A 25,079-nucleotide genomic window follows, 5' to 3' on the forward strand; every position below is an offset into this window, starting at 1 on the left:
TGGAGCCTTGTAGCCTGTCCTGGAACTTGCTTTGTAGACCAGGCTGGTCTTGATTTCACAGAGATCCATCTACCTCTGCCTCCCAAGTGCTGGCATTAAAGGTGTGCATCACCACCACCACCTGGCCCCAAGTACATTTTACTATTGTTTCCCAGCTTATTTTTGAGACAGGGTCTCTCACTGAACCTAGAACTGACTCTGTCTGTCTATCTATCTATCTATCTATCTATCTATCTATCTATCTATCTATCTACCATCTATCTATCTATCTATCTATCTATCTATCTATCTATCTATCTATCTATCTATCTATCTATCTATCTATCTATGTCTAGAGTAGTTGTTAGAGCCAACCCTGGGGTTATAGGCATGTGTGCCATAACTCTTTCCTATCTGACCATTCCCCCAACTCCCCAACTTATGTAATATATTCCAGTTCTTTTTTTTTCATTTGTTGAGTGGATACTGCATTGTTTTCAGGTTTCTCACAAAGATTTATTCATCATGTATTTATTCACGAGGCATGTATTCATTGGACATTTATGCCAGCCATTGTGTTAGCTGTGTACTAGAAATATAGAAGCAAGACTACTGTGTTTGCTACATCTCCAAACTTTTGTGAAAACAAAACAGACTGTTCTGGGTGTGCAATGAGACCAGATTAATCAGATGTTTGAACAGTGTACAGGAGCACATGGTTCGTAGCGTATGGCCAACAGTTCAGATTTAACATTCTTGCTCGAATTCTAATTGTTCTCAGAGCAAATTCACTTTACCATCGTCAATCTGGGTCATAGTTGCAGAGGCAAAATTTTAAAATATATCCCTATCTTGTTTAAGTTAAGCTCACAGCATCCACATTGCCCTTTCTCTTTGAATGGCTGATCTCAGGAGGTCATTGTGATGCAAATCTTTATGCAAATCTTTATTTTCTTCTTAAATTTCTCTTCTTTGTGTGTGTGTCCAGAATAAATATAAATATTTATAAATATAAAATAGATATAAAATAAGCCAGCATTTTTCTTTGTTTTTGCCCATTGGGTTTAGCCTATTGATAGATCTTTAAGTTTTTTGGTGTGCATAACAATGAAGTCAACCAGGTTGCCCCGCTTTGGTACTTTGTTGACCACTTCCACTCTCCTGCAATTGCTCCACCTAGAAATTTGGAGTTGTTACTTCTTCCCCCACCACACACTCTATCAGAGTAGAGCCATGTGTGGTAGTCCAAGTGTACCCTCCTGCAGACTCTGCATAAATTCCACGACTGGCTTGTATTGTAGTTCTTGGTCGCTCTGGTCCGTTCTCCATCATGAAGTCATAGATTTATCCGGAATACAATGTGGCTGTTTGCTGTTGGTCCTCCTCTGGTTGTACTTTTCTCTTTGTTTTATGCCATAATCTCCACATTCCCTGGCTAACATGAAAGTCCTTCAGTTACCCTGCCCACTTTCTGTCTGAACCCCCTGCTCTTCTTCATATCCCATTTCAAACATACCAGGTTACCTACATTGTCTGAAAACATGGCTTTTTGTTTTCAGGACTCCTGGATTGTGAACAAGCTTTTCATCAAATTCATTTGCTTATTCTAGAAGTTTTGCCTTAAGCATAACTCTTTTTTTTTAGCTAAGAGCTTAATTCACATATTTTTCTTTATTTTATTTTTTAATTATTGATTTTATTGAGTTATACATTTTTCTCTGCTCCATTCCCTGACTCTCCACTCCCCTTAAACCTCCTCCCATGGTCCCCATGCTTCCAATTTACTCAGGAGATCCTGTCTTTTCTACTTCCCATGTACATTGGATTCATGTATGTCTCTCTTAGGGTCCTCATTATTGTCTAGGTTTTCTGGGATTGTGATTTATATATTGTGATTTATTTATATTGTGTGCTTTTTCTTTGCTTTATGTTTAAAAAACACTTATGAGTGAATACATGTGATAATTGTCTTTCTGAGTCTGGGTTACCTTACTCAATATAATGTTTTCTAGCTCCATCCATTTTCCTGCAAAATTCAAGATGTTATTATTTTTTTTCTGCTGTGTAGTACTCCATTGTGTAAATGTACCACATTTTCCTTGTCCATTCTTTGGTTAAGAGGCATTTAGGTTGTTTCTAGGTTCTGGCTATGATAAACATTGCTGCTATGAACATAGTTGAGCACATGTCCTTGTGGCACGATTGAGCATCCTTTGGATATATACTCACAAGTGGTATTACTAGGTCTTGAGGAAGGTTGTTTCCTAATTTTCTGAGAAATCTCCACACTGACATCCAAAGGGGTTGTACTAGCTTGTATTCTTACCAGCAATGCAGAAGTGTTCCCCTTTTCCCACAACCTCTCCAGCATAAGTTGTCATCAGTGGTTTTTTTTTTTTTTTTTTTATCTTGGCCATTCTTACAGGTATAAGATGGAATCTCAGAATTGTGATTTGCATTTCTCTGATGACTAAGGATGTTGAACATTTTCTTAAGTGTCTTGATTCTTCTGTTGTGAATTCTCTGTTTAGGTCTGTACCCCATTTTTAAAATGGGATTGTTTGTTCTTTTGATGACAAATTTCTTGAGTTATTTGTATATTTTGGAGATCAGACCTCTGTCTAATGTGGGGTTAGTGAATATCTTATCCCATTCTGTAGGCTGTTGTTTTGTCTTGTTGACCATGTCCTTTGCTTTACAGAAGCTTTTCAGTTTCAGGAGGTCCCATTTATTAATTGTTTCTCTCAGTGTCTATGCTACTGGGATTATATTTAGGAAGTGATCTCCTGTGCCAATGCGTTCAAGTGTACTTCCCACTTTCTCTTCTATGAGGTTCAGTGTGGCTGACTTTATGATGAGGTCTTTGATCCATTTGGACTTGAGTTTTGAGCATGGTGATAGATAGGGGTCTGTTTTCATTCTTCTATATGTTGATATCCAGTTATACCAGCACTATTTGTTAAATATGCTTTTTTTTCCATTTGATTTTTATTTTTGCTTCTTTGTCAAAACTCAGGTGTTTGAAGGTGTGTGGATTAATATCCAGGTCCTCAATTTGGTTCCATTAGTCCTCCGGTATGTTTTTATGCCAATACCAGGCTGTTTTCAGTACTGTAGCTGAATAGAGCTACAGTAATAGAGTTTAGAGTCAAGGATTGTGATGCCTCCAGAAGTTCTTTTATTGTACAGGATTGTTTTTGCTATCCTGGGTTTTTTGCTTTTTCATATGAAGTTGACTACTGTTCTTTCAAGGTCTGTGAAGAATTTTGCTGGGAATTTGCTGGGAACTTGTAGATTGCTTTTGGTAAGATTGCCATTTTTACTATGTTACATCTACCTATCCAAGAACATGGGAGATCTTTCCTTTTTCTGATATCTTCTTCAATTTCTTTCTTCAAAGATTTAAAGTTCTTTTCATACAAGTCTTCCCCTTGTTTAGTTAGAGTTACTCAGAGATATTTAATGCTGTTTGTGGCTATTTGAAGGGTGATGTTTCTCTGATTTCTTTTTCAGCCCACTTATTATCTGTGTAAAAGAGGACTATAGATTGTTTTGATCTTGTATTCTGTTACATTACTGAAAGTGTTTATGAGTTGTAGAAGTTCCTTGGTAGAATATTTGGGGTCTTATGCAAAACTCTTTCTTGTACTTGCCTGAAACTTCTCTGTTCAGATCACTTTTATTCACCTCCCAGGCTAATTTTAGTCCAGACATATGATTGAGCACTATGAGTGACATTGTGATAATTTGTCTTTACAGAAGAAGTAGTTTTTTCCTGCTTAAATTTTTTGTTTTTAATTGGAATATTTGCTTCCTTGTTATTCTGTTTCTTATGTATTTTGAACATATTTCACTTATTGGATGGGTAGATTTTTTTTCTCACTTCTATTGACTATTTTCCACTCTATTGATTGCCTCTCTTAACATATGCATTTTACCTTGGTATAATCTCATTTGTATGTTTTTGCTTTTGCATGTGGTCTTGAGGTCATGTTAAAAAATTGCCCATTTTAAAGACATAAGCCTTCCTCATTGTATTTTCTTATTTACTTTTATAAATGTTTTTAATCTTGCTACATAAACTGCCTCTTCTTTTAGTTTGCTAAAAGGTTTTATTTAGCAATATAAATCTATTTTAATTTTACAATGTTCTATTGACAAAAATCAAATTATTGTTCTTCCTTAATCTGATATTCTGATTTTAAATTATATCCTATTATCAAACTACGACCTCATGTTTCCGTCCTTGGGCTAAATCAACAGGCATCTTTTTATTTTCTACAAATGATTTATGAATTTAGACAACTTTGCAGTTATGTTTCTGAGTAAAATTGAACTTTAATTTCCCTATTCTGTTGATTTTTGTCAGGCTTTGTATTGAGGAATTTATGTTAGCTTCATAATATTAATTGGAAAATGAACAATTTTCTGTCTCTGGAATAGTTTGTCTTTACACATTCAGTAGAAATTTCTATTTATATCATCTATAAATGACCTGGAGTTTTCATTACTTGAAAACATTTGTAAGCTAATAAAAATAAAAAGGAAAATAAAAAGATACAAATAATGATTATAAGAAACATAAGAATAAAGCTGTTAAAAGTTGTTCAGGAGGGAGATAGCTCAGTTAGTAAAGTGTCTGCAGTGTAAACATGAGTTTGGAACTCTGGATGTACATATGGACATGGTCATGCATGTCTGCAATCCCAGTGTTGGAGGCAGAGGCAGGTTGATTTCCAGTTTGCTGGTCAGTCAGTCTAGTCAACTGGTGAGTCCTGAGTTAGTGGGAGACCCTATTTCAAAAAACAAGGTGGAGAGCAATAGTAGAAGACAGCCGAATCAAATTCTGGCCTCAATGAACGTACACACACATGCACACATACACCTAACTGCACACATGCACATACATACTACATGTGCACACACAAACATACACAAAAATGTACAAGTAATGGACCTGCAGCCAATAGTAGCTGAGATACCAGCCCATCGGGGTGTGATCTCTCTCCCTTTAAAAAAGCGACCACTTGGGGCTGGAGAGATGGCTCAGTGGTTAAGAGCATTGCCTGCTCTTCCAAAGGTCATGAGTTCAATTCCCAGCAACCACATGGTGGCTCACAACCATCTGTAATGGGGTTTGGTGCCCTCTTCTGGCCTGCAGACACAGACAGACAGAATACTGTATACATAATAAAAAAAAAAAAAAAAAAAAGCGACCACTTCCCTCTCCTCTCTCTCTGGCTTCCAGCTCTGCTTCTGGCGACTAGGCTCCTTTCCTGATTGTGCAGAGGGCTGTTGTCTGGGACAGTGATCTGTAAGTTTTCCCCTTTAAATAAATAACCATTCTATTAATCATAATTCCAAATCAGTGTGAGATTGTTTGTGACTTACGCCTTCAAATTATGGGAGAAATAAAGAACTCAGCTGTGTTATTGAAGAGGGAGATTTGAGGTTATACAGATATTATTGTTATTCACTCAAAATCCAACAGAGCTTTTGCAGAACTTGAAGAACTGGTGAATGATTAAAAGACCAGAAATATCCAGGTCATTTTAGGAGGAGGAGGAGGAGAAGGAAGAGAAGGAGGAAGAGGAAGAGGAGGAGGAGGAAGAGGAGGAGGAGGAGGAGGAGGAGGAGGAGGAGGAGAAGAAGAAGAAGAAGAAGAAGAAGAAGAAGAAGAAGAAGAAGAAGAAGAAGAAGAAGAAGAAGAAGAAGAAGAAGAAGAAGAAGAGTATGTCATCACTCTGCTAAGTATGACGACAGTGTGAAGGTGTGATAGCAAGACAACATGGTATTTGTCCATTATTAAATAGAATGACAAATTAAAATTAGAGAGCCCAGAGATAAATATATGTGAGCTTTGATACACTGCATATCTCCATGTCAGATCTGTGCAGGAAAGACAGGTCTATTCAATAGACAGAAATGGATAAAGATGTTTATAAGAAGAAAAATTGAATTGCTGCCTTACTTTACAGATATTACACTTAATTTCATGTGTACAAAGTACAATTCTACATACTGGCTGTTAGAATATAAATTAGTATAGCCATTTGGAACACAGTCCTAATTTAGCTTTAGCTCTCAACTTGATACCATCCAGAGTCATATGAGGTAGGCTTAGTGATTGTCCAGGTTAGGTTGGTCAGTGAGCATGTCTGTAGAGAATTGTCTTGACTATTCATTGGTGTTGGATAGTGATTGTCCAGGTCAGGTTGGTCAGTGAGCATGTCTGTAGAGAATTGTCTTGACTATTCATTGGTGTTGGATGGCCCAGCCCACTCTAGATTGAGTATAGGGCCTCCTGCACACTAGGCAGGCATTCTGCCAATGAACTATATCCTGGCCTCTAATGATACTTGCATAATTCTTTACAGAGCCAGGAAAGATACTGGAAAGTCTTGAGTAGTAATATCTTATGCAAATTATTAAAGATAAATTCTTAGGAACCTAACTTCTTTGCCATCATTTCAGTTGATATTTATAAATGTTTCTTTAAAAACATAAAAGTTCATTTTATGTTGCAATATAATTGAATTGTTGTGAATTACAAAACGGGTGGTTTTTGCTGCTGTTCTTTCTTCCTTATGAAAAGCTATTAGGAGAGGTCAAATCAAAAATCATTTGTGTATTTCATAGGAATCCAACAGGATGAAAATGTGGAGTTTATTTCTAAAATGTCAGTAAGAACTTCCAGGAGACAGATCAGTGAGCCCTTTAAAACCATTCAAAGCTCCATTTTCCCACATATCTATTCAAGTTTCCTACACCCATAGCAGCTGCCAAAACAGCTGAGGTCACTGACAACCAGCATTGTTTCAACTCAAGCAGGTACCTGATGTCCCTCTCCCCTCTGCCGTCCCCAGCATTTGAAGTATATTTCTTTCCAAAGTTATCCAAACAGTGGGAAAGTGGGAAATGAGCTATTTTAAGAGAAAAGAAGACATACAAAACTATAGGCAACTGTGACTAAGTGAGGAGATTTAAACAAAGGGTGTCTGAGAAGATATGAGTGCAGTCATGGGAGTTACTAAAAGAAATGATAATGGAGTCAAGTTTGTCTGGTCTTAAGAGCACTGAGCTACATCCCCAGACTAAGAGAGGAAAACAATAGATGGGTAAACCTCTGTGAGTATAAAATGTGACACGAAATATGGACTCTGACCATTGTGGTCATTCTAAAGTGAGAGGAGACACTTATCTTTTCTCCTTGAATCACCCGTCCCATCCATACCTAGTTGGGATTGAGAACAGCCAATAACTAAAGTGGTTCAACTTGACTATTGCAGCCTTCATGTGATAGCTGCCTTTGAATGCTCATAGTGCTGCGGGTGATGAAAACATAGGAAAGCAGAGACTCCTAAGAGGATGCAGGCACAGGTCAGGGTCACTTAAGCTGCTCAAGTTTCAGAATAACATGAGTCCCCCCGCCTAACACATATCCAATGCCCTTGAGATGGATTGTTAAACTATAAAGAAGCCCAGTTCATAATTCCTGTCTTGTAGTTCAACAGCAGCATTCAGAGTCAGGAGAGGAGACAACATTTCTCCTACAGAGCAGCTACAATGACATCTTTTGAAGCACAGCAGGTATGTGGAGAAGGGATGTGAAGGGGTAGATCTGTGTTTTCTCTTCTTTGAGTGCTTGCTAAGAAGTGAAATGTCTACACTGTAATGCCGTAGCATTGTTCATGCATTTTTTTCCCCTTTGTGTCAATGTTCTCTTTCCCCTCTGTTTCCACGCAGAGACGAGATGTAAGAGTCTAGATTACTGAAGACGCAGGGATTGCTATGGATTTGCACTGAAAGGCAGATCAGCTTGAAACAAGACAATGTGTGCCTTTTTGCAATCTATCTTGTCTCCCAAGAAGACTATTTAGAATTTTGGAAAAGAGTGGGAGTTCCTTGTAAGGATCAACCGATTTGTTTAGTACAGGTGTTTCCCTAAATAAAGCAGAGGTAGCTCAGGAGTAGAATGTGTGCTCACTGAAAACAAGGCACAGGGTTGAATCCCCACTATGAATAAAAAAGAGGGGGGAGCATAGGGTATCGAAAGAAAATTTTCATATTATATTAAAACCATTCACTTGGAAAGTAAAAAGTTATCTGCGTAGAGTATCTGTCTGTCTATTGTCTGTCTATTCCATCTATAGCTCAATCCCTTCATATGTTATGTTTTACTTTAATTACTGGATTAAGAAATATACTATAAACACTGATTTCTTTAGATGCTAAAAATAAGTATAGTTTGAGAATATACACATTAGAAAAGTGTGGGGAAAAGATTTTAGTGAAACTATTCCAAGGCTCAAGGATCACCATGGAAGAAGAGGATGCAGAAAGGTTTTAAGAGTCAAAGGCGGTGAATGGCTTCAGTGAAACAGTGTTTTCCAGGCCCTGACGCACACACTCCATTTCTTCTCTGCAGAGTAGGAAGGAAAAGAGGAGTAAAACTGTGTTGGATTCACTCCTTGGTGGCAGCTACTCCGTCCCCTACAGCTGCTTTAGTTACTGCAGTTAAAAGTAATCACTGCTAAGTCTGACGTTTGCAGTTCCAGCGCCAGGACCCTCGCAGCGGAAGGAGAGAACCAACTCCTGAAATGTGTCCTCTGACCTTCACCCTTTGATTAACTGTTCAGGTGGTGTGATGCTTGTAATACTTGGAGATTTGCTAAAGAGGACAGCTCTCCCAGATAATTAATGGTACTTTTTCCATTTAAAGTTTTTCCACTTTAAAAACAACTTTAGTAAGAAAAAATCAAAGCATAGAGGAAATAATAAAACACGTGAATGAAACGGTATTTACACAATAGCCTAGATTTATGGGGCAACACACACACAGCAAATCAAGTCTGATTGTGGATTCCAGGTTCATATGAGGATGAGTGTATGAGTTTTCTAGCAGTTATCTGTTCTTTCTATACGCACAAGGAAGCTCAGTTAGAATTGTCACTAATAAATTTATTACATTATCCCTTTTCTTTTTTCTGTCTCCTTTCCTCGTCATCCTTTCTCCCTATCTTCTTAAACTTCTTGATTACAGATCCTATTAGAACAAAGTAGGAATGGATGGTAAAACTTGAGTCACCAAAAGTGTAAAGTAAATCATTTTAATCTCTTCTTTTAGAATTCTATAAATCATAAAGTTAATGAGAAAGACATGTCCTATATTTCGGTATAATTGTCTTCCTTGAGTCTGCAGTATTTTTTCTTGAATTGGTCTGTGAAAGCAAACCTAAGAATAAAATGCTTGTCTGGTCTCTGATAAAATTCCATGTGCTCCCTCTTTTATGTAGGAAGCCCTTGATTGTTCAGAATATGGAAATGGATCGTGCCCAGAAAATGAAAGGTCTCTAGGGGTCCGAGTTGCCATGTACTCATTTATGACAGGAGCCATATTCATTACAGTCTTCGGTAATCTGGCCATGATCGTTTCAATTTCTTACTTCAAGCAGCTTCACACGCCGACTAACTTCCTCATCCTCTCCATGGCGGTCACTGACTTCCTGTTGGGATTCACCATCATGCCGTACAGCATGGTCAGGTCGGTGGAGAACTGCTGGTATTTTGGACTTACGTTTTGCAAGATCCACTATAGCTTTGACCTGATGCTTAGCATAACCTCCATCTTCCATCTTTGCTCGGTGGCCGTCGATAGGTTTTATGCCATTTGTCACCCTTTGCATTACTGCTCCAAAATGACCATTCCGGTCGTTAAGCGACTGCTGCTTGTATGCTGGTCACTTCCTGGAGCCTTTGCCTTCGGGGTAGTCTTCTCTGAGGCCTATGCTGACGGTATCGAAGGCTATGACATCTTGGTGGCATGTTCCAGTTCCTGTCCAGTCATGTTCAACAAGCTGTGGGGGACTACTTTGTTTGTGGCAGGCTTTTTCACTCCTAGCTCTATGATGGTGGGGCTTTATGGCAAAATTTTCACGGTATCCAAAAAACATGCTCGTGCGATTGATAACTTGCAAGAAAATCAAAACAGTCAAATGAGGAAAGACAAAAAGGCCGCCAAAACTTTAGGAATAGTGATGGGCGTTTTCTTACTGTGTTGGTTTCCCTGCTTTTTCACTATTCTGCTAGACCCCTTTCTGAATTTCTCTACACCTGCCATTCTATTTGACGCCCTAACGTGGTTTGGGTATTTTAATTCCACTTGTAATCCCTTAATTTATGGTTTCTTCTATCCCTGGTTTCGCAGAGCACTAAAGTACATTTTGCTGGGTAAAATTTTCCGCTCACATTTCCATACTACTAATCTGTTTACTCAAAAAGAAACAGAATAGATTTGATCTGTACTAGTGTACCACAGACTGGGACTCAGAGAATGAGGCTGCTTCAAGGAGCTTAACAAGGGCAGAAGACCAGCAAGGAAGATCAAGAAGATGGCCAGGGCACTGCGAGAGGGGAATAAGAAAGAACAAAGAAAAAAAAGTATATATACATGTATACATATATATGTGAATACATGTGTATGAAAATGTATGGTATATAACAAATATTGAATAACAAAGGCATAACAAAATGCATGTAGGAACATCAAGACTCTGTATGAGTTTATGGTAACTTTAAAATTAATAATAAAGGGTACAGTAATTATTTCTAATTCTTAGCACAGCAGGGTGACTATTGTTTAAAACATACATAATAAATTTCAGAATACAAAAGGAATGAAGTTACCAATACTTGTAAATGATCCATGGCTGAAGTGGTGGAGCTGATTATTACTCTGATTTTAGAATACTGTGTTCATATCCTGAATTACCATAATGTGTTTCACAAGAAGGACAAATCGAGAAAAGAAAAATACAGAAGAAATCAAGTTGCTCAAACTGTGTCTGTGTGTGTGTAAGGGGGAGGAGGTGTGGAAGAGATTTTGGCTACCATAAAGGCTCTTGGGTTCAAGTATTTAAGGAGAAAAAAGAGAAATTCTCTGTGTACCCAAATTCTGTCTAACCCTTTGTAAGGCACTAGTAGGGAGAAAAGAGAAAAAAAATAGCAAAGGAAGTAGTAGATGAGTAAAGATTCAGGAGTAAAAAGAATATGCAAACACTTTTTGAAAAAAGGATTTTTTTTTTTTTGGTTTTCCGAGACAGGGTTTCTCTGTAGCTTTGGAGCCTGTCCTGGAACTCACAGAGATCCACCTGCCTCTGCCTCCCGAGTGCTGGGATTAAAGGCATGCGCCACCACCGCCCTGCAAAAGGATTTTATTTTATGTGTACAAGGTGCTATGTCTACATGTATGTCTGTGTATCATGTGTATGCAGTACCTGTGGAGCCCAGAAGGGGATGTTAAATCCCCTGAAACTGGAGTTACAGATGGTTGTGAGAGCCATGTGGGTGGTGAGAACCAAACTCAGGTCCTCTGGAAGAGCAGTTACTGTTCTTGACCTCTGAGTCATCTCTAGCTCCACCTCCTTTTTTTCTATTCATGAGGATCAGAATGCAGTTGAACTTGAGAAATGCTCTTTCCTGCCACCGCCATTCATTTTGTGCAGCATCTTCATTTATTGTTTTTTTCTCAGTGTCTAAGTGATCAGATTTTTGGAATATGAACAAGTAAAAATTATTGGCAACTAAACAATATCAAAATCTCACATTCTGGCAGAAAGCGTCAATTAGCTAAGGTTAGACGTCTGCTAGATACTGTGGTGACAGTAAATATGTCTTTTAAATAAAGAACTGGAGGACTGTCGAGATGACTCAGTACATGAAGGCACTCCCTTCAAGGCCTGAGTTCAAGCCCAGGGACCCACATGAAAAAAGGCGAGAACAAGTTCTTACATAAAATTGTCCTTTGACCTCCACACATGAGCCATTGGATGTGTTCATAGATGTTCACACACCTCCCCAAACACATAAATAAATAAATAAATAAATAAATAAATAAATAAATAAAAACAAAGAAGAAAGAAAGAGCAGAAAAACCGCCACAGAGGCACAGATCAGTTCAAAGTCCTCATCAGCGCATCATTTTGGTCATGGCAATGGCCTGTTCTCCACTTAGAGCAGAGCTCTCGTCAGTGTCCTCTATTCTTCGTAGGCCTGTAGTGTATTGGATGCAATGATTAATAAATGCAATACCAAATATGTTATGTTTTGAATCCGTCATTGTTTGATCAATATCTATATTTATTGAGTTTTAGAGTAGAAAGAAAGAAGGCAAAAAAAAAAAAAGAGAAAACTTCAGTATTTAAAAAGAAGATCTGGTATTAGTGACTTTATATTCGGTGTTGACTGCCTTTTGTTGACTTCATGTTTGTATGACACGTAAAGTGTCAAATTTTACATTTCATTTTTCCTCCTGAGGAGGGGAAACACTTGCCAGCACGTCTGGCTATCACAGCACACAGACATTTCCTGTGTCATACAAACAATAGCCCCCTAATAGCCTTCTGTCTGAGTTTAAGGTGTGAATGTAATGCCAATGTTCCTGAAAAGTTAATTGGCTATTCTTTAAAGTGAGCACCAGTGGTCTTAGTGTAAGCTGTAAGCAACATTCTCAATGAAAAACCAATTAGAGGAAAATAGATATTAGAATCCCTGACTGAGTTTTTAAAATACTGTCTTACAAAATTTAATTTCAGACATGTCTGTGTTCACATGGGTCTTAATATATGTATGTGAAATCTGTCATATTAAATATTTTTATTTAATTTTTTTATTTTTAACAAAGCAACAAAAATTAACATTATAAATAATAGTCAACTTTTGCTTTGACCTTAGCTCACAGCAGAGTTAAAAGTAACCAGATTAAATATTAGTCCTCCTCAAATGCAGCTGGAAGATGGCTCTGTCACTTTTCTGTAGACCCAAAGCTACCTCCCTGTCCACACTGTCCTTCTAGGTCAGCTCCTCACAGCCTGAAGAAGTAGAATGGTCAAAAATACTAAAAGCATAAAATAAAAAAGATAGAAAAATTCCAAAAAAGAAACTGTATAAGCCAGGTAGAGAGATGGGAACTAATCTAGCATATTAAAGCCTAAGAGATTTAGTCATTTTGTTTTCATTTTTATTATTCTTTGACTGCTTCTAATACAAATATATATTTGGTCATTTCATCCCCTATTACTTTTATTCCTTCCCACTCCCCATGAAGCTCTCTTCTTCTCAGCAATAGTTCCTCTATTTTACTATCTTTTTATTTGTTAATTTGCTCTGTGTGTGTTTGTATGTGTGTGTGTGGTATGTGTGTTGTGTGTGTGTGGTATATGTGTGTGTGGTGTGTGGTATATATGTGTGGTGTGTGTGTGTGTGGTGTGTGGTGTATGTGTGTGGTATATATGTGGTGTGTGTGGTGTGTGTGTGGTGTGTGTGTGGTGTGTTGATGGAGGAAGGTCATTGGCTAATAAAGAAACTGCCTTGGCCCATCTGATAAGGCAGAATTTAGATAGGCGGAGTAAACAGAACAGAATGCTGGGAGGAAGAGGAAGTGAGCTCAGATGCTGGGCAGCTCCTCTCAGACCCAGAAGTGATGAAGCAAGCGGTCAGGTCAGACATGCTGAATCTTTCCTGGTAAGACTGATGCTACACAGATTATTAGAGATGGGTTGATCGGGATATGAGAATTAGCCAGTAAGGGCTAGAGCTAATGGGCCAAGCAGTGTTTAAAAGAATACAGTTTGTGTGTCGTTATTTTGGGGCATAAGCTAGCCAGGCAACCAGGAGCTGGGGCGGCAGGAACACAGTCCACAGCCCCTACAATAGTGTGTGTGGTGTGTGGAATGTGTGTGTGTGTGTGTGGAGTGTGTGTGTGTGGTGTGTGAGTGTGTGGTATGTGTGTGGTGTGTGTGTGGTGTGTGTGTGGTGTGTACCTACCTACTGGGTTTAATCAGAGTCACCTGTAAATGCATGGCTGTGGGTTTATGCACTGGAGCCTGAATAACTTAGCAGTTTCTACAACACTGAAGAATGCTTCCCACCTCTCCCAGGAACCTTCAGCTGTCTTTATCTCCTCAAGGATGAGTGAGTGGGACCTCATGAACACTTCTCCCATCTCTTGATTAGTTTCTAAGATGAAATGATTTGGTATATTCTCCTCTTCTCTTTCCCTTTTGTCTCTGCACCTCAACTAAGCACTTTAGTCAAACTATACAAATCATTGAAGTAAAAACAAATCGTCCTTCCCATACCAACATCTTCTCACTCAGAGTGGAAACGAAAACCTTTCAGGACTAAGACAATTATTCTTTGGTTTATTCCTAGGTCCCTGGGTGTGCAGCCTCTGGGTCCTGCCCCTCCAGGCGGTGTCAAAGATGTGCTCCTCTCAGGATGTGGGTTTCAAGCTGGTCCAGTCATTGGCCACTTCCATAATTTCTGTGCCACCTTAACCCAGAGTATCTTCTAGGCAGAGTAAATTGTAGGTCAAAGGTTATGTGGCTCGGTTGGGGGTCCAAATCTCTCCACTGGACATAGTGCCTGGTCACAGTAGATGACTGGTTAAGGCCCTGCATTTCCTGTTGCCAGGAGTCTTAGGTCGGGTCACTCTCAGGGATGCCTAGGAGTTTCCATTTGCACTAGGTTTCTAGCTCATCCCAGAGATGCCCCAAGATTCCACTTGTCTTTTCCAGTATTCTCTCCCTCTATCCTCCCCCAACCTCCTGTTTCCATGCCTGTCCCTATCCAACTCCCCTTCCCCTGTCCACCTGTGATATTTACTCTATTTCTCCTTCCCAGTGAGATCCATGTGCCTCCCCTTGAGTTTTCCTTGTTCCTTAGCTTCTTTGGATTTGTGGATTAAAGTATAGTTTTCCTTTCTTAATTATAACTAATATCCATTTATAAGTGACTATATACCATGTTGGTCTTTCTGGGTCTGGGTGCCCTTACTCAGGATGTTATTTTCTAGTTCCATCCATTTTCTGGCAAACTTCATGACGTTATTGTTTTTAACAGATGAGTAATAAATAAATACTCCATTGTATAAATGTGCCACATTTTCTTTATCCATTCTTTGGTTGATGGATATCTAGGTTTCTTCCAGTTTCTGGCTATTATGACTAAAGCTGCTGAGCATTGTTGAGCAAGTGTCCTTGTGGTATGGCAGACCATCCTTTGGGTATATACCCAGGAGTGATAGAGCTGAGTCTTGAGGTAGGTCGGTTCCCATTCCCAGTTTCTCACCATATTGATTTCCAAAATGGCAAGAAAAAAAATACTAATGATAGTCATCAAATTGTTGCCAGAGAGGCTTCACCCAGCAACTGATGGAAACAGGTGTAGAGAAATCCACAGTCGAATATTAGAAGAGAAGGGTGTTGGATTATGGGAGCCAGAGGAACCAAGAACAACACAAGAAAACTCACAGAATTAACTAATGTGGGCTCCTAGGGACTCACAGAGACTCAAGCACCAACCAGAGATCTTGCAGGACTGACATAGGCCCTCTGCACCTATGTTACAGTTGTGTAGCTTGGTCTTCTGGTGAGTCTCCTAACAGTGTGAACAGGGCCTGTCTCTGACTCTTGTTACCTGCTTTTGGGAATCTTCCCTCCTACTGGGTTGTCCCATCCAGCCTCATTAGGTGAGGAGATGCTTAGTCTTACTGTAACTTGATATGCCATGGCCGGCTGATATACATGGGAAGCCTGTTCTTTTCTGAAGAGAAAGGAGGAGAAGTGGATAGGAAATGGGAGAGGGGAGGTTTGGTGTAGGGATTGGGAGGAGAAACTGTGATTGGGCTAGGAAAAATAAATAAATAATAAAAAAGACAATTGTTCTTTCCTTGGATATCATCAGTCAATATTTAGTTTAGTTTCATATGTCAATATATTTTTAGTATATCCAAGACATCAGACCAGAAATTATTGTCCTTCATTTGGAAAAAAGAAACTGACATTCACCGGGACACTGAAATACACAGACTATTATGATGTCCTCAAGGGAAGAAAGTTAAATAGTAATTACATCGGGGATCTTCAGTGAAGACTTCTCCTAGCCTCCTGGACCTGCCGTCTTCACTGAAGCCCTCTTGAGAACAGAGATAAACCTACATAAGCAGGTATATTAATTCTCTGCACTGGACTTTCCAGAACTTCTTGCATCACACCCGCCAAGCCACCAGAAGAGACTCAATGAAGTGAAACGAACACAAGAAACAAAAGGTACCACATCATAAAAAGAATTGGAAACATACTGACCATTTTTCCCTAATACAAATGTTTGGGAATTAGAATGTGTTATACCTGGGTTATAACAGAAAAAGGTAGAGTTTCGTTTCCCTAATTTGAAAATAATTATTACAGTATTCCTGTGAAAGACTTTAATATTTCCATCAAAATTTGTTAGGTAGCATTTACAAGTTTCTATGTGACATATAAAATGCTTTTGCTTAGTTCAAAAATTATATGAGGCATGACTCAATGATTGCAAGGCTTTTTGGTAATGCTAAGACACATTTTCTTCTTTGGCATCTTATCTTCACAAAAATAACATGCACTATTCAAATCACTTCCAGATGTAGTGTATTATTTTAATATCTTCCCCTGCAAGCAGCATTTACTTAAGATTTTCTGTCACTCCTTGCTTGTCAGAATTCCTCCCTCATTCCAAACACACAGAATGCCATACCAGAAATGTCAGATCTTCATGATCTGAAAGAGTTCTTGTGAATTCAATGAGTGTACAACTAGCATGAAAGCATTGTGAAGATGCATCTTTTAGGAAATGGCCTGATTTTTCATGTCAAGCCCATTTCTAGGAAATGAGAACAGAACTGGCCTTCAGATTACTTTTATTTGGACAGACAGAGGCCATAATACTTTTGCTGCCCAGATAAAACAGTAATGAATCATAGACAGAAAGTGGTGAAGGAGGTTCACTGGAAAAGGGACCAGGAGAGCCTGATTATAATACTGGTCCACCTGTGCGGTTGCAGTGGCTACTTCAAGATCTGAGGTGTTTCATATATGTGAAGCAGCTGGGATTGTGCAATGAACCAAGCATATGCTTGGCAAATTGGGTGTAATAGTTTTTGTCTGAAATCCCAGCATCAGGGAGGCTGAAGAAGAAGGGCTGCCATGGGTATCAAACCATCTCTGGTTACAGAGTAAAACCCTGTCCCCAAAGCAAAATAGAACAATATAAAAGAAGAAGGATTCGGAGCAAGTAGTTTTGAAACTTTCAGATGGCCAAAATTTTTACTGTTATCTGAGATTTGCTTGTATTTGAGGGGGAGGCAGGAAGAAAGGATTTGTTTGCTAGTTTTTAAACAGTGTTTTCTGTTGTCCAATTATCTTAACCTTTTCTAAGACAAGTTACTGAATGCCATGAGCCAAAGTGCTTTACTATAATTGAAAAGTTTACTATAACTTTTCAATGATGTGTTGGAGCTAGCTTCTTACTATTTAACAAGTGATTCCTGCCTTAAAGATGGCTTTGTTTTGTGTCATTGGGGTTAGCAAGTAAGTGGAATGCTATCTCTTTTCTTTAGAAATCTACTTTAAGACAAGGCACAGTGCTAGAAGGCAAAGAGTATTTAAAACAGAACTAGACTCACCACTCTCTAATTTCTTTGGTTGCATCAATAATTTTGTGAGATTAATTCCTACAGGGGAAGTTTCTTGGTTTTGATTTTTGCTTTTTCTTTTCTTTTTTTTAAAATAGCATCTGATTTCTGTCTTTAATTACAGCACCTGGGTGGCAGGAAGAACTTTGAGTTCAAGGGCAGCCTGTTCTACATAGAGGGCTTCAGGAGAGTCAGGGTTACCCAGAGAAACACTGACTTGAAAACAAACAAAGAAGCAAGCAAACTACACACACACACACACACACACACACACACACACACACACACACACGGCTTCTGGAAGATAATGTTTGTTCAGAGTTCTTCCTCCTCTTCCTCCTCTTCCTCCTTCTTCTTTTGAGACAGATTTTGTCTGTGTAGCAGTTCTGGCTGTTCCGGAACTAGCTTTGTAGACCAGGCTGGTCTTGAACTCACAGATATCTGCCTACCTCCACCTCTTGAGTGCTAGGATTAAAGACATGTGCCACCACAACCAGACTACAGTAGACATTTTCAAGACAATGTGGAGACCACTGTTAAAGGTGCAGGGTGAGGGACTGAAGGAAGGGGGATCCTACATCAGAATTTCCATGGAAACAGATGTTGAAATATATACTTGACACACCCGCAGGGCCATAGACTGACCTGCCTGTCAGTCAAGGCGTGTTTCCTATACTCTCCTCTTCATCCACTGAAAAAGTCTGGTCCTTATGGAAGATGTGTTTCAATAGCTTCTTTGCTTCCCACTCCATGTCTAACACACTTCCCCACACTTAGTTTCAGTAGATAATTTTTGCTTTATTAGTTTCCAAACAAAGCAACATTTCATGTAAATTATAAGAAAAGCTCCCCACAATTGTAACTTACCTTCTGCCCTGCTCTATGGAACAGAAGCTGTTCAGCCCATCCTCTGTAAGCGTCTAGCACCTAAAAATTGGCCTACACCTACCAGCTTTTCAAAAAATGTCCATTGTAAATAAACAAGGCTTATGTATGAACTAGGAGTTGTCGCTGCTTTTTATTTTTGATGTTATGAATATAAGCCCCACACATAGTTATAAAGTAAACTCATGGGAGAAATGTTTCCCTTGTCTCTACCTTATCTGTCAGTGTGACACCTGAATATGGACAACTGACCGTCAGCCCTGCAGCGATCTTCACGTGGTGTTTCCTGTTTCAGCCTTCTTCAGTGTTGACAGTAGAGAATGAAACAGAAAATATCGAGCCACAAATCTTAATGAATATACTTTATCTTTCCTAGTACATTTTACACCATTTATGCTTTATAACAAAATCTTAATCTATTTTATGAAATTACACATAAAATTATTCCATCACCCTGCTGCTTTTAACTTAGCATGTTTAACAGAAATCAACACAAATCTCTTGGGACAAAATTGTCTTTTAGATTCAGAATGTTTTGGAGTCTGTAAAAACAGAATTTAAAACTGAGAATTTGTGCTTGAAGATACTTACTCATTTGTCTGTGTATTTGTTTGTTTCTGAACTGGTTTTCTCTGGAACTCAGCATGTAGCCCAGCCAGGTTTGAGATTCTGGCAACTCCCTGTCTCAGGCTGTGGAGTGGTGGACTGAGCCACCACTCTGTATATTGAGACGATTTTTTTAATGGGTTCTATAGAACTCAGCATTATTTTCTAACCTGTGGAACTAGAAATAAACAGAGACTCATAGTTAGTGCTAGTTCTAGGTCCTGAAATTGGAGAATTGGTTAGGAGAATGGCAGTGTCTGTATTACTCAGTGACTTGCACAAATATTTGCTTTCTGTGTTAGCACTCTGGCTCACAGTTTTTATTCTGAGCATAGTTTATGATACTTTCATTTTTAAAACTAAGGAAATTAGGTTATGAAGTTGAAGTTCAGTGTTATTTCATTATGTCTTTTGCTGAAATGAAGGTATTCAGCAAATTTTCAATAGCTTTTAATTGCAGAAAAACATCTTGCATTACCTGTTTGACTTTGGACACATGAATGTGTCTGCAGAGTTGCCAACTTTATCAGGTTGTAGAGAAATAAAATATCCCAGTGGTAAACTGTTTGGCATGATTACTTATAAACAGTTTTCCTTGACAATATGTTATTTCTGGTGCCTAAAATAGCTATAGAATTTTTGCACATGAAGAATTCAAGCTAATGAACAAATACATAGGGAAAAACTTTGCAGTTTGACTTAAGATTTTGCATAGTAAGTGTTTTTATGGAGAGAGATATATAAGGTTATTATAGTTCAAGTTCTGGGGATGAGGTTGCTTATGATAAATGTCAACCAAAAAATTATGGGAAATCTTCCAGTTTGTTACAGGAATTAAACAGTATTTAGGAAAACATACAATGAGTAAAGGGGAGAATGGATAGACAAAAATAAAAACATTAACACAGGGAAGCACAAACAGTTGAAGTTTTTCATTTTCCTTCTGTGGCAACTAACTCAGAAAATAAACACAGTAGGTATAATTTTGAATTTTTGAATTACTGATATTTAGAGTGAATTAACACAGAAGACTTTGAACATTGATGTACTCCTGGCAGGTGAAGTTCTCTGTGATCATGTGAAGAAAAGAAGAAATCTCGACATTCTCCTGGACAGGAATCGAAGGATAAAGCACCATGGATCTAGTGTACATTCCCGAAGACTTATCCAGCTGTCCAAAGCTTGGGAACAGAACCTGCCCTCCCACCAGTCGCTCTTTCCGTGTCCGTGTGATAATGTACTCCTTTATGACGGGAGCCATGGTTATCACCATCTTCGGAAACTTGGTAATAATGATTTCCATCTCACATTTCAAACAGCTCCACTCCCCCACCAACTTTCTGATCCTCTCCATGGCAACCACGGACTTCCTGCTGGGTTTTGTCATCATGCCTTACAGCATGGTGAGATCAGTGGAGAGCTGCTGGTATTTCGGGGACAGCTTTTGCAAATTCCACGCCAGCTTCGACATGATGCTAAGCCTGACCTCCATATTCCACCTGTGCTCCATTGCCATTGACCGGTTTTATGCGGTATGTTATCCTCTGCACTACACAGCCACCATGACGGTGTCCATGATCAAGAGACTGCTGGCCTTTTGCTGGGCGGCCCCAGCTCTTTTTTCTTTTGGCTTAGTTCTATCAGAGGCCAATGTTTCCGGTATGCAGAGCTACCAGATTCTTGTCGCTTGCTTCAATTTCTGTGCACTTACGTTCAACAAATTTTGGGGGACGATACTATTCACTACCTGCTTCTTCATGCCTGGCTCCATCATGGTTGGTATTTATGGTAAAATTTTTATTGTTTCCAAACAACATGCTAGAGCCCTCAACAGTATGCCCGAGAATACAAAAGGAGAAGTAAGAAAAAACCTGTCTAAGAAAAAGGATAGGAAAGCAGCTAAGACCCTGGGCATCGTCATGGGGGTATTTCTAGCTTGTTGGTTGCCTTGCTTTCTGGCTGTTTTGATTGACCCATATTTAGACTACTCCACACCCATCATAGTGCTCGATCTTCTGGTATGGCTTGGGTATTTCAACTCTACTTGCAACCCCCTCATTCATGGCTTTTTCTATCCATGGTTTCGCAAAGCTCTTGAGCATATCGTGTCAGGAAAAATATTTCTTTCCAATTCAGAAACTGCAAACCTCTTTCCTGAAGCACACTAAGAAAAAAAAAATCCACTATGAATCTGAATCAAATACAGGAAGTGACACTAATTTGATCCTTACAAATCCAGGTGTGGTGGTGTGAATGAGAATGCCCCTATTAAACCACATGTTTGAATACTTGGTCCCAGTTAGTGAAACTGTGTTGAGAGGATTAAGAGGCGTGGCCTTGCTGGAGGAGTGTCACTGGGGGGTGGCTTTGAGTTTTCAATAGCCCAGCCATCCCCAGTTAGGTCTCTCTCTGTGTCTAGAGCTTGTGCGCCAAGATGTAAGCTCTCAGTTCCAGTGGCTGCCTACTGCCATGCTTGCCCTTTGAAACTGTGAGCCCCAATGAACAGTTTCTTCTATAAGTTGCCTTGGTCATGGTGTCTCTTCACAGCAGTAGAATAGTAACCAGGTCACGGCAAACACTGGTCTATCCATGATGTTTCAGCAACTGCAGCTCTGTGAGCTACCTAAGCTCCTTCCCACGCTTTTAACTGGTTAATCAAGACATTCATTGGTTAATTAAGTCTGCATCCCGAGTGCAGTTACCTCTGGCTGCTAAAAACAACAATAAAAAACCATACAGAGGAAATATGAACTGTCACATAGAATAAAGACAAGGCGAAGACTGACTTCAAAATAAAGATTTTAAAGTGCTATCGGTTTTGGATCTTGTCTAATTGTGATTTAGGAATTCAAGGGAAGATTGGTAAGATTCGTCAGAGCTCTTAGTGAACTGCTTTATTTGACACAACTCTCTTAAATACCTTAGCTCCCATCTAGGTGCTGGTTTCCTCTCTGACCTTCTCCACCCACCCTAGACAAATTGCATTAAGGATCCCTTTTTCCCAGGGTTTCCATAGTCTTTACCAGTGGGAAACAGGAGGAAGAGGTCAGTGGGTAGTGGATGGGTGAAATGAGCCAAGCTTTCCACATAGGTATCTTTCTGCAAATCTGCCCCAGGGCTGGCTGTCATCATCAGGACAGGCCATCTGGTGTCCACACAGTCACCTGTGGAAATTCTGCTACTGGGCCCTTCCATTGCTACTCTGGTCTAGCATGAATGCCAAACAGCTATTGGCTTTAGGTACCAGACTGTTCCTTGCTGTTTCCCTTAAACCAGTGGCCACGTTTGGCTTTGTAAATAGTTACTTTGTTAAACGTTCCTCAAGCTGCAGGGTGGTGGCAATATTTGTTCACTGTTGAACATGGCATGAACTGAGGCTTCTCACTGTGCCAAGGGCAAGTTTTGAAAGTCCTCCCACAGGTAGCCAGGTCTGTGCAAGGCTGACTTGGCCTTTCCTTGTGTTCTCTTCCTCTGAAACAACCTGCTCACTCCCATCTGTGAACTCCTCACCCTGCTTTTCTATTTGCTACAACTCCCTTCAATGTGAAGATCCATTTACACATAGAAACTTCCAATATTCCTGTTGTATAAGTGTAAATAAAGATTCTTCAAGGTAATTTTGGCTTTTAAAGTTAAGACTTTACTTATAAAGCAATATTAGAAAATGTAGCTTTTCCTTAAAATTTCATTTAATACATATTTAGCTTATAAATGGAATGTCTAGTTATACATTTGTGATTTTTTGAAAACCACTTTAAATGTAATCATAGCCTACTTACTGACTTAACATTTTATTTGTATTTTTGAGATTAAAATGTTTATGTTCTGTTTTTGATCATTTAATTGGAAGACTAGTATATTGTAAATTCATGCTCAAGCTTAGATGATACTTTTGAATTGATGACTTAGAAATATGCAACTTTAAGAGTCTTAATAATTATAATATCCTACAGGTTTCAGGACTTCAAGATGTTGTGTGCTTTTTTTCTTGTACTTTGGAGTCTTCGCAAATGTGAATAGAAGGATTCTTTAGATACATCTCATAACCATAAAATTTTAAATTAAACTAAGTCGGTTTAAGTGAATAAAAATGTCAAAATGGAGATTTTTCCAAACATGTGATGATTTTTTTAAAATCTAATACATGTACATCATAAGTTCAAAATGACTGAAGCCTGTGTGCTAAAGAGAACATGTGCCCATCATCCTGTGTGCTGGTCCTCCAGACGGCTTCCTCAGGGCAGACACGCCTTACAGATATGTAATAAACACAGGAATAGTAAGGGCAGACACGCCTTACAGATATGTAATAAACACAGGTGAAGTAACACCTTACAGATATGTAATAAACATAGGAGTAGTCATAAGCCATCATGAGTGAAAACATTGTTTCCACACTTTAAAAATGGCTAAATATCATTTACTTTGTTCTTTATCTTGGTTGCTTCACATAGTATTATATCTCAGAGATTTATTATATATCAGTAAACAAAAATCTGCGTGGGTTTTTTTTTTTTTTTTTTTTTTTTTGGGTTTTTGAGACAGAGTTTCTCTGTGTAACAGTGCTGGCTGTTCCACTTAAAATGTGTATGCAATTTATAGCTGCTTGTTAAGTGTATCAGAAAATTCTTCCTAAAATTTTTCAAGTATTCAGTTTTGATGCCTGATTATATCTGAGCTTTTTGTTTGTTTTCCAAAACTGTACTTTTATTTTGATTTTTGTCTCTTAATTTAATTTTATTCCATATCTCTCTATTGATTGTTTCTTTTATTTTAATTAATTTTTTATACTTTACCTTTCATTTTGTGTTTCTGATTTTGGAGAGAAGATCAATAGCTGAGAACAGTTGGTACAGAAATGCAAAGGAAAGACAGTATCCTTTTAAATATCAATGTAGAGATATATTAAATACGCCTTATCACAAATGTCTAGGTCAGAGGTGGTTTTTAAAAATTTTTTAGAATACTTTTATGTACGTAGTAAGACATCTTGAAAGTGAGCTACAAATACAGCTACAAAATAAACTTGTATTTCATATATTTTATGCAGATAGCCTGAAGGTAATTTTAGGGAATCTTTTCAGTAAACCTGCATTTAACTTTTTAAAATTGCTTTATTTATTTATGTAGGCATATATGTGTGTGAGGGGGGATAGAGGCATGCACACTTAAAACATTTTTAGATTGAAACCAGCTCTCTGGTAAAATAATTTATACAAAAGTAACAATTATGAGCAACTATTGGATAGCAAGAATTCACCTTATAGAGGGCTCCTTCCAAGCTCCCGTGGAACCAGCTGACAGCCTCATCTCAGAACGCGGAGACACCGAGGGCTTTGGTTTCATGCTTCTGGGTTCCGTGCCCCATCAGTGTCGTGATTTTACAGTCCCCGGCAGGAGAAGTTTCCAACTGCTAACCTTTGTTTGCTTTGTCTTTGCCTTTAAAAGCACGTTCTGAGCTTCACTGCTTTTAAAATATTACTTTCCTTTCTGTTTTCATGGCTGCACACTATTGAAAATATCAAAATTAGTAAAACCAGGCCTGGGAGATGGCTCGGTGTAAAAGCCTGACAATCTGTACTTGGGTCTGTAAGGCCCAAACAAAATCCACATGGAGCAGCTCAGGGGTCTTTTTGGGAAGTGGGAGACAGAGACAGGAGAATGTCCAGGAGCTCAAAGGTCAGCCAGCCTAAAGAGACCCATCTTAAACAAGCGGAAAGGTGGAGGTGAACAGCTGAGATTGCACTCTGACCTTCACACCGGGTATAGTGGCACGAGCCTGGCACCTCCACATACTTACATACACACTCATGCATCTCTCTTTCTCTCTCTCTCTCTCTCTCTCTCTCTCTCTCTCTCTCTCTCTCTCTCTCTCTCTCTCTCACACACACACACACACACACACACACACTCACAAATACACACTAACACACATTTTAAAAAATAACTCTACATTACACATTTATGTGTTCTCCACTTGAAAAGTGTGGTAAGCTGAGTCTTGTCATCCCAAGTGAGCACATAAATCACCCCAGCTGAGCACATCAATCAAATCTCAGCATTTCTGGCCATGCTATCATCTCTCACGTTTGTTTTC

At 38.9% G+C, this 25,079-nt stretch overlaps 2 protein-coding genes across 2 annotated transcripts; both read left to right on the forward strand.

Annotated features, from left to right (window-relative positions):
* Positions 1–7,545: 7,545 nt before the first annotated feature.
* LOC130870435 (trace amine-associated receptor 2) lies at positions 7,546–10,271 on the forward strand. The gene is made up of 2 exons (XM_057763161.1): positions 7,546–7,569; positions 9,276–10,271. The coding sequence occupies exons 1-2, from the start codon at positions 7,546–7,548 to the stop codon at positions 10,269–10,271; spliced, it is 1,020 nt and encodes a 339-aa protein (XP_057619144.1).
* A 9,847-nt stretch (positions 10,272–20,118) lies between these two features.
* LOC130870368 (trace amine-associated receptor 3) lies at positions 20,119–21,150 on the forward strand. The gene has a single exon (XM_057763071.1). It carries the CDS (start codon positions 20,119–20,121, stop codon positions 21,148–21,150), a length of 1,032 nt encoding a protein of 343 aa, XP_057619054.1.
* The last annotated feature ends 3,929 nt before the right edge of the window (positions 21,151–25,079 follow it).

This window comes from Chionomys nivalis, chromosome 2 (genome assembly GCF_950005125.1).
Source record: "Chionomys nivalis chromosome 2, mChiNiv1.1, whole genome shotgun sequence".
In the NCBI taxonomy this organism is placed as follows: domain Eukaryota; kingdom Metazoa; phylum Chordata; class Mammalia; order Rodentia; family Cricetidae; genus Chionomys; species Chionomys nivalis.

Bases quoted from the DNA above. Each gene is read 5' to 3' on its own strand.
- LOC130870368 (XM_057763071.1), top strand. From the start codon at position 20,119: ATGGATCTAGTGTACATTCCCGAAGACTTATCCAGCTGTCCAAAGCTT.
- LOC130870435 (XM_057763161.1), top strand. From the start codon at position 7,546: ATGACATCTTTTGAAGCACAGCAG. The intron at 7,570-9,275 runs GTATGTGGAGAA...TCTTTTATGTAG, and splicing joins CATCTTTTGAAGCACAGCAG to GAAGCCCTTGATTGTTCAGA.